General features: G+C 47.3%; 1 protein-coding gene across 1 annotated transcript in view; it reads left to right on the forward strand.

Annotated features, from left to right (window-relative positions):
• The window catches only part of ADARB1 (adenosine deaminase, RNA-specific, B1), a 61,083-nt gene that overhangs the window by 24,298 nt on the left and 23,614 nt on the right, over positions 1–13,171 (forward strand). The window contains exons 3-7 of the mRNA XM_011954191.1: positions 614–1,548; positions 5,242–5,356; positions 7,446–7,614; positions 8,233–8,381; positions 9,791–9,959. Coding sequence (XP_011809581.1) covers positions 614–1,548; positions 5,242–5,356; positions 7,446–7,614; positions 8,233–8,381; positions 9,791–9,959 — 1,537 coding nt within the window. The remainder of the gene's footprint in view (positions 1–613; positions 1,549–5,241; positions 5,357–7,445; positions 7,615–8,232; positions 8,382–9,790; positions 9,960–13,171) is intronic.

The raw sequence follows: 13,171 nt of genomic DNA on the forward strand, positions 1-13,171 counted from the left end.
GCAGCTTTTAAAGATTGGTTCATAAACTAAATCAAATAATTGCATTTATTGATTGAATATTTTAAATCTGAAAAACTAATTATCTGTGGATGCAAGTTTTTAAAATAGTTTTCTCTTCTGAGAGACACTGCAATTTAAATCCCATAGATAGCATGAGGGTAAACAATAGTGAAAGGAAAATGCTAAAATAAATATACATTTATCCATATATTGATATTAAATTGTCATTTCATTATAAAGACCTTATTAATATGTAAGGTCTTTCTGGATTAATGTATCATCCCACATTTTGATAAGGTTGAAAAAGTCTAGATACTTCAGAATATTCTCAGAAAAAAAATTATTTAAAGATTTTACTTTTTAAAGCAAAAGCAGTTGGTGACACTGAATAGAAATGGTATTAGTCACTGAGCAAAGTGTCAAATTACTTGTTTAGTTGAGGCTGATAGTTCTTTAACTAAATGTCTAACTCTTCATGTATACATCAAGGAATAAAATTTATAAGCACACATCACTTAACCAGTTACAAAGAGAGCTAAAGGAATCTATAAATTTTGCATTTACAAGATCCTGCAACGAAGGCATTGTAAGTTACTCTTTCTGGGCACCACAGGTTCCAGCAGCACTGATGTGAAGGAAAACCGCAATCTGGACAACGTGTCCCCCAAGGATGGCAGCACACCTGGGCCTGGCGAGGGCTCTCAGCTCTCCAATGGGGGTGGTGGTGGCCCCGGCAGAAAGCGGTCCCTGGAGGAGGGCAGCAATGGCCACTCCAAGTACCGCCTGAAGAAAAGGAGGAAAACACCAGGGCCTGTCCTACCCAAGAACGCCCTGATGCAGCTGAATGAGATCAAGCCTGGTTTGCAGTACACGCTCCTGTCCCAGACTGGGCCCGTGCATGCGCCTTTGTTTGTCATGTCTGTGGAGGTGAATGGCCAGGTTTTTGAGGGCTCTGGTCCCACAAAGAAAAAGGCCAAACTCCATGCTGCTGAGAAGGCCTTGAGATCTTTCGTTCAGTTTCCTAATGCCTCTGAGGCCCACCTGGCCATGGGGAGGACCCTGTCTGTCAACACGGACTTCACATCTGACCAGGCTGACTTCCCTGACACGCTCTTCAATGGTTTTGAAACTCCTGACAAGGCGGAGCCTCCCTTTTACGTGGGTTCCAACGGGGATGACTCCTTCAGTTCCAGCGGGGACCTCAGCTTGTCGGCCTCCCCAGTGCCTGCCAGCCTAGCCCAGCCTCCTCTCCCTGTCTTACCACCATTCCCACCCCCGAGTGGGAAGAATCCCGTGATGATCTTGAACGAACTGCGCCCAGGACTCAAGTATGACTTCCTCTCTGAGAGTGGGGAGAGCCATGCCAAGAGCTTCGTCATGTCTGTGGTCGTGGATGGTCAGTTCTTTGAAGGCTCGGGGAGAAACAAGAAGCTTGCCAAGGCCCGGGCTGCACAGTCTGCCCTGGCCACCATTTTTAACTTGCACTTGGATCAGACGCCATCTCGCCAGCCTATTCCCAGTGAGGGTCTTCAGCTGCATTTACCGCAGGTGAGGAACGGTGCTGCTGCTTTAAAACACAGGGTCATTGCTCTTGGTAATGCTTCTAGACAACATTTTAGTTTCAGGATTACTATTGACTTTCCCCCTTGGCATCACTCTGTCCCCATCAGGAGGAGTTACTGGTAAGTCTGGCTGCTGGGGCAGCCTTTCCTTGATTTCCATGGCCATGTGGCCACTGAGAAGCCGTCTGCATCCTAGTGCATGCTGGGTCCGTCGCAATGCAAGGCAGGGACACCTGAGGCCCCATCCACCAGGGCAGTGTTTACAACACTATCCATAACTCCCTTCCCATTAGGCAACCCACCCCACCCCAACCGATGACCCTCATCCCACAGCAAGCCTTTAGCAGGAGAGAGGGAAGAAGAGCCCAGTCTTTGAAACCTTGCCCCCAGTTCAGCACTATTTTCCTTCAAAGGTCTCATCCAGGAATCTCACATTCAAGATAAGTGACACCAGCCCGTCAGCAGCTGAAAACCCAAGTCTGAATCAGGATGGCAGCCTCTGGGCTCCCACATGACTGGCTGGTGGCTGTTCGCTGTCCCTCAGCCAAGGAGCCCCTCGAAGCAGAGAATGAGGCAGCACAGCAGTGAGCACCTATCAGAGGGCAGGGAGAGAGGGGCCTCCAACAACTGTTCTAGGGCCTGCCAGTTGCCTGGGAGTCTCTACTTTGAATTTCCTACATAGGCTTTATGAGGACTTCCCAGCTTGCCCAGGCTGGAGGTGGGCAGCCACTCTTCCCTTTGACCTTCCCCTCCCTCCCCCAGCCTAGTGAAATCAGGATGAAGGAAGGGGAAGTTCCAGGGTGGGCTCAGATTGGCTTACATGAAAGAGAAAAAGTAAAGGAGAAAATTGCCTTTAGTTCTCATCTCTAAATCCTAAAACTCTGATTATGTGTTGCTTCTTTTCTTGGAAATCCAAAATTCTTCTGGTCTATTGCAAATATTATTCTTTTGACCCTCTATTCATTTATTCCTTTGTATCAGAGTCGTCTTCACTTCGAAGATAGCATGTATACTGCCCTTGACCAGAAGACTTGAAGGTGACTTGTATTCCCCTGGAAGAATCCAAGTGTCTTATAGTTTCCTTTTTGCTGTTGTCTACAATTAGAATAACCTCTGTGCAGTTGTAGTCTGAGATGACCAGGAGTTCTGTTTTAAAGGAAGGAAATGTATTTTATTTTGCCTAAAGGAACCAAATACGACATCAGTATAAAATAATATATTCAAGGTATTTCACTGATTTTTTTAACAAACCAAATACTTGCTTCCCTTATTAACCTCTCATCAACATTGTTCATAAGGATTATTAGTCCATTTGTACTTTAACAAATCAGTGGTGCTAGATTCCATGTGATTTTTTATTTTCAGGGTTACTCTTTGCTAAAATATTAAAGTCTAAGTTCAAAATATTATCTGATGTGACTTGTCTTCCCTTAATATTGACAGAGTGGCATATAAAACCATTGAAATGACATCAAATGCCGTGGATCCCAGATGTCTGAGCCTTTAGTATGTAGGCTGGGAGCACCTTAGGCGGACGCAAATAGAAGCCCCAGTATAGACGTCAGCCCTGCCTCCCTGGCTTGGCGGTGTGCCTGCAGTGACTTCTGTGTGGATCAGGACCAGAGCCCCTGGCATGGGAAGACTGGAAGGGCATCTGTTGGTCTCCAGCCTGGGGAGGGGTGGAGGTGGGCAGGGCCATCTCAGCCCCCTGATGCCATGTTCCTCTGGGCTCTGTAGGTGCTGAACCCCAGGCTCTAGGCCTCATGTCCAGAACCACTAGGGCATGAGGGGATGGAACTGCACTTCTAGTCTCTGCCAGAGGACCCTGCCACCTTGTGTCTTCAGAGCCCCCAGGGTAGCCCAGGAATGTGACATGTATTCCTTGTAGGACCCAGGTGACCCTCTCAGAACCCATCCTTTGGGCTTTGTTGCCGGGCTCTATTGTCTTCCGACAGGAAATTTCAAAATGTGCATTCTAGGGTGGGTGGAAAACCCTCACTCTTTTTCTAGAGTAATCCTTGAAGGACGTAGGTTAGACATCCCTGCGTGTCATTGCAGGTAAATGGTGCTGCCTGGGACTGTGTGGCATGGGTTTAACTCTTAAGAGCATGTTTCTTTTGTTCTTATATCTGTCCCCCAAATTAAGAGGGAAGTCCTTCATTAACCATGTAGGGTGAGACCAGTCATCCCCTCAAGGGGAAGGGGCTGAGGCCTGGCCATGCGCCTCGGATGCCTGCGCTCACCAGCATCAGCCCCAGCACGAGACCTTCCACTCAAGGCTCTCGGAGCTCACTCTGAAGTTAGATTTCTTCGCCTCTCTTTGAAAATTTGGAGATTTGCCTATTCTTATATGAAATGGAAACTTTTATTTCCTCTGGCTTATCCCTAATCTTCTTATGACTTTTTCTCTCTCTCAGTTCGAATGAATCACCCTTTCCCTCTGGCGCCCTGGCCAATTCGAATGCGTTACCCCTTCCCTCTGGCGCCCTGGCCTCGTCCTGTGTTTCTGTCACAGCCTCAGTTCCCTGCATCCGCTCACCCCTGCATTGCGGATGCCTCTGCCTGCGGGTACATGGATCCCTGCCACCAAAGCCGTTCTCCACGTGACTTGTCTTGAACACTGTCCTGTGGGGCTCACTGATATTTGCTGGTGCAATGATAAGAGGAAAACATCCTGATAACTATCTTTTCTATTCATTTCGGAAATATTTTATTAAGGACCAACCTGGGGATGCTGGGTTTTCCTAGTGGTCATTTGATTTTTCCAGACAAGTGTGAAATTGGTGGGACATGAGTTGAAACTGGCTCTTAACACCAACCTCCCAGCAGACATCATTTTCCAAAATGCCATGGGCTCATTATATCCCTGATAAATCATAAACCATAAGACCACGTCCAAAATGCAACAAATATATCTGTTCTCAGAAGCACCTTAAAACAGGTGTCTGTCTGACCTGAACATATACCTGTTCAGGTGTTCCGGACGTCTAAGCGCTTTCCCTCCCTGTGCTGTCCTCTGGTACATGATTCTATCACGCCATCTGGGCGAGTGAGCGCAGACAGAGCACGTTTGTGTGGAGAGGCTGGAGTGACTGAGAACCTCTCGGTGGCGCCTCTGAGGGAGGTGCTGTGCACAGCCTGTGGCTTCTTTCCCTGGACCGCATCTCCAAGCTGCTCCTTTCTCTTGCCTGTGATTTTGCACATCACCCTGGGCTCTGCTCCCGGCTGTGTGTGACCTGGAGCTGACTGAGCCACACCGTGTGTGCACGTGAGAGAGGGCAAGGGGGGTGGGAGGGCCATACTAGGTGGGTGTAGGCGTGGGCAGGTGGCCCTAGGCAGGCAGTTTTCCTCTGTTTGCCTCGGTTTCCTCCTGAGGGCTGGGCTGGCCTGCGGTGAGGATTGGAGGGATGCTCATGTGTGGTGCCCACACTCCACACTGGCCCCATGCGGGTGGCGAAGGACTCAGCCAGAGCCTGGCAGGATCCTGGGGTGTCTATTTCCAAGGAATGTTCTGGAAGAAACATACACACATACTTGTTTGTCAGATTTACCTGTGTGGTTTTCCAGATGAGAAGCAGCCTGTGTCACTCCATAAGGGAGAGTGCGGGCAGCATTCAGAGAGTGAGCCCTGCTCCCAGCTGCACTTGGCCCCTAACCTGCATCTGTGCTTCCCACACAGGTTTTAGCTGACGCTGTCTCACGCCTGGTCCTGGGTAAGTTCGGTGACCTGACCGACAACTTCTCCTCCCCTCACGCTCGCAGAAAAGTGCTGGCTGGAGTCGTCATGACAACAGGTAACCATCTTGGTGTTGTAGGTAACCCTGCCTGTTTTCATGTCTGACAAGTGTGAAATGTTCTCAGTTGACAGAAACCACTGCGTCATACCAGCGGGAGATGGTTGCTTCCCTTCTTCTTCAAAATGTCTGCCATATGCAAGTTTAGGAACTGCACTTACAAGCTTTTTCCCCCAAATGTTCATCTTTTTAACCTAAGTTTGTTGTATTTGAAGAAAGCATACTATTTGATTCCTGTCATCTTCGTCCTGTGAACGGCCTCAGTCTGCTCTGGAAGATGGCAGGGGGCTTACTAATTCTGGCTTTATTTGAAAGTAGGGCCTATCTGTTGTATCAGTTAATGTTAACGATGCCAGACAAGTTTCTGTGTGACTTCTTTTGAGGAGGGAGAAAGCTCTAGCAAGAGTAGAAAATCTGTGGGGGAAAAAAACACAATTTAGAATGATAGAAGAAACCCTGTTAAATTAGTCTAGAAGTTCCCAGTAGCAAAAGGAACCCCCGAATCCTCTTCCCACATTCCGGGAGTGAGAACACGCAGCGGTATGTCTCTGTGGGTAGCTCAGAGGAACCCACATCCTTGACCAGGGCCTGGCTCTCCAGGGTGGAGCAAGACTCAGGGAGAGGACCCCCATCATGTGGGGCCACCTCTGTGCCCAGCATCTGCTCAGCCCAGCCTGGACAGCCAGATGCAGGAAGCAGGCCCTAGAGGTAAGGGAGGAAGCTGGGGACGGTTTCTCTGTCTACATCTACCAGCCCAGGAGAAACCCCCCAGTTCTTGGTATGTGCCTTTCTTGTCCTTTCCCCCTGAAGGGTCACCACTATCAGACTCTACAGCCCTCTTCACTGACCCACCTCTTGCTGCCCTAGGAAACCTGGCTGTTCTGCTCATGACTTGTTTCCTTGCTGTGCCGTGTCTGGGGAGGAGGAAGTACTCAAACAGCAGCTTCTGTTCTAATGTTTTGTACCTGTATTTTCTCCCCCTTTACCTCTCTCCTTACTGCTATCTTTTACATTAATCAAAGGTGAACACCACAACTACTGAATAGAGTAGTTCCCTAGGTAAGACTCCCTGCCTCTTCCAGCAGCCTGGGTGAGTGAGCTGGTCGTGTTCTTTCATCGTTTTTGTTGTTGTTGTTGTTTAACCACCTTAGAAGAGACTGATCACCTTCTGAGAACATTTTACGTCTTAGTGTGTATTTCACCAAGACCACTTGCTCAGAGCCATAGATGCTGGAGCACTTGGCACTCCAGACAGCTGGTTCAGGGGCTCCTGCTGGTTGAGTGGCCTTGGGCAGGTTAGGAGGCCTCTGTGCCTCAGTTCCCTCATCTATACAGTGGAGACGTTAGTAGCATGAGCCTCAGAGGACATCGTGGGAATGCAGTGAGGACAATTTACCTAAAAGACCTGGTGCATACCTGCCACATGGTGTGCACACCGTTGGTTCAGCTGTAGTGAATGCGAGTCTCCCAGCAGGTAACTTCCAGGGTTCCGGCATCACACCTCTGGTCAGCGGTTTATCTCACAAAATTGAGACAGAGTGATATGTTTATGGGAGATCACCACTGCTTGTGATTTCACTCCCAGTATGGTTACCTGGTGACAGTTTACTAATGAAAACATCGCAAGTTAATTCTGTTTTCCTTCTTATTCCTCTGGGTGCTGTTGACCCCTCCTTCCTATCCTCTTTAGTACTTCGATATTTGATGTCAAGATTAATTACCAGACCAGTGAGTCTACCTTTCCATAGTGTTGCCCAGCTGTGTTCTAGTTGTGGGCATTCAAGAAAAGATGCTATTGCATACCAGAGGAAATCACTTCCTTGAGTTCAGTGTCTATGCACTAAGCAGTGAGGATGGCTGGCTTTCCAGAAATGTCACAAAGTGAGTCCTCAATGGAAGTTGTTTGCAGTGTATACATTTGCCCACTTAAAAAAATAGGTGGTAACAATATGCATGAAGATGAGCTTGAAAAGTCTGTTGGCCACTGAAAAGTTAAGTCACTGAGAATAAGGGTCAGACTTTAGGAGCACAGTTAGGCAAACATTACTGTGAATTACAGAAAATAGTGTCTCTCTTTTTTTTTTTTCAGGCACCGATGTTAAAGATGCCAAGGTGATAAGTGTTTCTACAGGAACAAAATGTATTAATGGTGAATACATGAGTGATCGTGGCCTTGCATTAAATGACTGCCATGCAGAAATAATATCTCGGAGATCCTTGCTCAGATTTCTTTATACACAACTTGAGCTTTACTTAAAGTAAGTTTAGTGAACAAATAAGGACAGGAAGCTATTAAAATATTCTTCTATTAGAAAACTATTGCAAAACCTTTCATTGTTTCTGTAATCATGGAAAATCTCTCAAAATCATAACTTGAATTAGTAACAATAAGGCTGGATCCCATTCTCCCACAATGCTCAACAAACATATGCACACATATATACAATAACATGACATGGTCATAAATTTCAAGTCTGTGTTTAAGACCATGTGATTTTGTTGTATGCAGTATAAATAGAAGTTCCCAAAATGCCAGGTAAAGATGGTAAGTTTTATTCTAGTCACTATTTCTAGAAAGAGCTAGTCTTGTGTCCAAACTCCTTTTCTTTACAATGCCATTTTTTGTATGTGCTCTTTCTGTTCTGAAGTCATAAATTGGAAGAAGGAAAAGTTACTCACATTCTGATGACATATCCATTATTGAGTGGACAAAAACTGTATTAATTACCCTAAACATGTAAAATAAATATTCCAGTTCAAACTTATCTTTCCCCTGTTGAAAATACTAGCCTCTGAAAATTATTTTAAACTATGATAGACTAAAATTTAACTATATGTAGCTTTAAATGTTACTTTTGCAACTTTTTTCCTTTCAGTAACAAAGATGATCAAAAAAGATCCATCTTTCAGAAATCAGAGCGAGGAGGGTTTAGGCTGAAGGATAATGTCCAGTTTCATCTGTACATCAGCACCTCTCCCTGTGGAGATGCCAGAATCTTCTCACCACATGAACCAATCCTGGAAGGTATGAGACGAGATTCTTCAACAAGCCAGTTTCTCAAGAAAATGTATCTGTATGAAGTAACAGATAAAAGAACTAACCTATTTTAAAAACCTTTTCCTTTTTTCTCTTTTTAATTTTAGACTTGGATGTGGATCTGATAAGAGTCTCTATAAAAGCATGGACTTTTTTTCTTTCCAATTAATAACTTAATTAGAAAACTTTAGTGAATGAAAAATGCTGATTATAATTAACCAAGTAATTAGAATGGAGCGAGAGTATTGGATTAAAATTGTATCTGTATGTAGATTTGGGTAATAAATATCTCTATATCAGAGGTATATGTGATCCTCCATATTTCTGAGGAATTCTAATTTGCTAAATGTGTAATTAAAGTATTTATTTGCCTGATATTTCAGCAGCAGATAGACACTAATGAAAAGTGAAACCGCTATTGTGATCATATTTTTTTCCATCCTTCATTATATTTGAGGTTAGCACTTTTGTTTTTTAGTGTTTTATATCCACATCCCTTCTCCCAAGCTCTTAGGCATTGTTCATTCCAAATGGAACGTTTTATTACATTACTTTCCTTGATTATAAAAGCATCAGGCATACTCACTGTGGAATATTGCTAAATATTTTTAAAATATAAGAAGGAATGTTAAAATCACCCATATTCCTGTAACCCAGAAATACTCACTATGGGTGTTTTACCATACTTTCCATGGGTTTATTTCTGCATCTGTCTAGATTTATTTTGGAAATTTTAAAAATATAGAGGAAAAAAAACATAGCAAACACCCAAGTATCCATCACCCAGAATTAGCACATGTTAGTATTTTGTCCTATAGAAATAAATCATTTCAGTTAAAGTGAAAACCCCATTTCCCCAACTCCCTTGGAGGCCACTTTTGTGAATTTTGTTTGTGTTATGTCCTTCCTACTCAATTTCATGTAATTGTTTTGTTTTTTTTTGAGACAGGGTCTCGCTCTGTCACCCAGGCTGGAGTGCAGTGGTGCAATCATGGCTCACTGCAGCCTCGACCTCCTGGGCTCTTAAGCGATCCTTCCACCTCAACCTTCCAAGGAGCTGGGATCACAGGCATGTACCACTATACCTGGCTAATTTTTGTATTTTTTGTAGAGATGGGGTTTCACCGTGTTGCCCGGGCTGGTCTTAAACTCCTGGGCTCAAGCGATCCACCTGCCTCAGCCTCCCAAAGTGCTGAGATTACAGGTGTGAGCCGTCATACTCAGCGTTTCAGTCTCACATACTTATTTGGTATGTGTATTTTGTATGTATGGCATAAACGTGCATTTATATGCACAAACTATATTTTAAATTTATAAGCTATTGTTAGATGTGCTTTTCAATAAATCAAATAGATGGTTTACTACCTGTGGGGTTTTAACTCTTTTTTCTCTCTTAGAACCAGCAGATAGACACCCAAATCGTAAAGCAAGAGGACAGCTACGGACCAAAATAGAGTCTGGTGAGGGAACGATTCCAGTGCGCTCCAATGCGAGCATCCAAACGTGGGACGGGGTGCTGCAAGGAGAGCGGCTGCTCACCATGTCCTGCAGTGACAAGATTGCACGGTAAGGGACAAGGGCTCCCTGTGGCCACCTCCCTGCACACAACAGGCTGTCTGTGCAGAGCAGTGCCTGGCAGTGTTTCTGGTCTCAAGCAGGGTTCTTCAATAAGGCACAGAAAACCCAAATTATAAAGAAAAGTGAATAAATTTGACTAAGCTAAAATTTCAAGAATTATGTACTATAACCCACATATTTGGAAAAGAAGAGCCACATATTGGGAAGAGATTTCTGATGTCTCATGTGACCAACAAAGGATTTGACTTGGTTACAAGCTGATTCCTGCACCTGCAAAGCACAAAGCCATGCATTTGGAGGATCCTTGCTGGGGTGTGGGGATGTCACACACATAAATGCAGAAGTCGGGGCTCATGGACCTGAACCCTTAAGATCCAAGCCTTTTATTTTATTTTTTTTTTTTTGAGACGGAGTCTCGCTCTGTCGCCCAGGCTGGAGTGCAGTCGCCGGATCTCAGCTCACTGCAAGCTCCGCCTCCCGGGTTTACGCCATTCTCCTGCCTCAGCCTCCCGAGTAGCTGGGACCACAGGCGCCTGCCACCTCACCCGGCTAGTTTTTTGTATTTTTTTTAGTAGAGACGGGGTTTCACCAGGTTAGCCAGGATGGTCTCGATCTCCTGACCTTGTGATCCGCCCGTCTCGGCCTCCCAAAGTGCTGGGATTACAGGCTTGAGCCACCGCGCCCGGCCCCAAGCCTTTTACTATGTAGTAACTAGACTTTACCTCAAGGAAGAAACAAACACAAGCTGATAGAACCTAGGACAAGGGATATTCTTAGAAGAGACGGCATGGGTGGGCCAAGAAATAGCAAATGGCCAGAAAAGTTGCCCAGAAAGAGCCCTGGTGGGCCAGTTGGCTGCAGCTGTGTCCCTGCTCTGGGAGAGTGGAGAGTGGGGAGCAGCCACCTTAGAGGGCCAGGTGGATGGGGTTGGGTGAGGCTGGCCTTTTTCCCTTATGGAGGGCCCAGGGCCACGGTAGGCTGGGGTTGGGGTGGGAGCCACGGCACTGCCACTGGAGGTCACCAGGGTGTCCGTCCCAGTGGCAGGCAGTTTGGTGGTGAACGCAGCCCCAGAGAGTTGTCCGCAGGACCACGGGGTGAGAGGCTCCCATGGGGTTGGCCACCCCTAGGTGATTATGTTGGCACGGGAGCCATGGGAAGGAACGAGAGTCTTGGTTCAGATGACCTCAGCCTGTGTCCTCAGCTGCACAGAGCTGTGGGAACAAACAAGATCATCCAAAGGAGGACCAGCAGCCTGTCTGTTCAGAGTCAGCTACGGCAAGGGGGCCGGACCACTGTGATGGGCAGACTCAAAGGCAGGCACAGGAAGGGGGATGGCTTTATTGTAGGGAAAAAGGGAGGCTTTGGGTATGTTCTGATGGAGGTAGGGGAAGCCAAGATGGGCTCTGCAGAAGGTGGCCTCCCGTGCAGCTGTTTGAGGAACCCAGGGACATCTCTGGCTGGTCCTGCGTTAGAAGCAGGAAGGGGTGGGTGTGGAGCAACCACTAGGAAGCTGTAGTCCTTCCCTCAAAGCCTGGCTGTGGAGGCTGTGGTTTGGGTCAGAGTAGTTCTCCTGCCCTGTGTGGTCTGGCCGACGTCTGTCTGCAGCTCAGTCTCTCAGGCCAGGCCCTTTGCTGGATCAGGGGACAGATCAGATGATAGCACTCTGGACTCTTTTCCTAAAGAAATGGCACAAGGAAAATGAAAGATGAGTAAGGCCAGGCACAGATGCCTAGACCCGGGTGCAGTGAGCCTGAGGCCATGCTATGAGAGTGGGGATACCTGTAGGTTCCTCGGGTGTCAGCCAGACACTTCACGGCACGCTGTGAGTGGACACCTCCCGTGGGGTCCGCGGGACAGGTGGCTGTGGACGTGTAGTGGGTATCTCTAGGAGATGTCCTGCCCGCAGTCTTTGCAGAGCTTTACTTGTTTTACTTGCACGGACGCTGACTGTGCCTGACACCCTCTCACTGGCGCTAGGCGATTTCATCCTGATGACGTGTGTCCCAGCTGTCCTTTGTGAGGTACATTGGTGGGAGCTGGTTCCACACCATTTCCCACCCAGGGCCTCTGCAGAGCTGTAGACACACTCCTGGAATTCTCTTACAAAGCATGTGTTCAGAATTAATGACTCCTAGCAAATGTAGGTTTCTGCAGGATCACTGCTTTAAAGTTTGCCCTGAAGACTGAATTCAGCTTAAAGATGCTCTAAGTGCGTACAGGCTTCTAATCTAGAGAAGAAATAGGCTTGTGTTTCTTAGAGGCATTGAATCGTTTCATGCTTTTTCTGTAAGTTAGGGAAACCTGCATTTTCATTTCCGTTTTGGAAGGTGGAAGGAACGTGTCATAGGAATTGGAGGATTTGTCCATTCGACACATTTATTGATCTTGTGTGTGTGCCAGGTACATATTGTGAGTGCTGGGATAGGTCAGTAAAGAAAGCCGACAGAAACCTCTTCCTGTGCTGGGGTAGGATGAGGCGGATAGCCCGACATGGGCCTGTAAATTACGTGGAGGTCAGAATAGGGGTGGAGGCCTTGGGTGGCAGGGAAGGGAGGCCTCAGGCAGCAGGTAAGCAAAAGGCTTGAGTGGCTGGGAAGGGAGGCCTCCCTCAGAAGGGCTTTTGTGCAGGGACCTAAAGTGGGGGCAGATGTGGCCGCCTCTGGGATCGGTGTTCCAGCTGGTGGACCTGTGGACAGAAGCTTTGGGCAAGCAGCAAGGAGGTCCCTGAGGGTGGCCAGAAGCTTGGGGACAGGTGCAGGGTGAGAGGTGACAGGGCTGGGGGATCTGGCTGGAAGGACTGCCGGCATTTTCTTGGGAGCCAGTAGACTGTTTTGTGCCAAGGAATGGCCTGCGCTGGCCCACGTGTTCACAGGGGTCCAGAGGAGAGGGCTTGGGGCAGGCGTCAGGTTCCCCTTAGGAGAGGGTGCCGTGACACAGACAGGGTGGCGTGACTTGACCCAGCCTAGCAGTAGCAGTGGCCGAAAGTCAGGTCCTAGATCTCTTCTAAAAGTGGATCCCAGGGGATCTGCTGACGACTGTTATGACAGGGATGAGCAGGGCGAGGGTGACCCCAGAGTGGGGACTGAGCAGCTGGAGTTCGGCACTGGAGCAGATCCAGAATGAGGCTTAGACAGGTGAGGTTGGCGGTTGTTTGTCCTGTGCTGCCTCCCCCACTTGTCAGCTCTGCCCCGCTAGGCTCT

This window comes from Colobus angolensis, unplaced genomic scaffold, assembly GCF_000951035.1.
Source record: "Colobus angolensis palliatus isolate OR3802 unplaced genomic scaffold, Cang.pa_1.0 Scaffold38, whole genome shotgun sequence".
Classification (NCBI taxonomy): Eukaryota; Metazoa; Chordata; class Mammalia; order Primates; family Cercopithecidae; genus Colobus; species Colobus angolensis.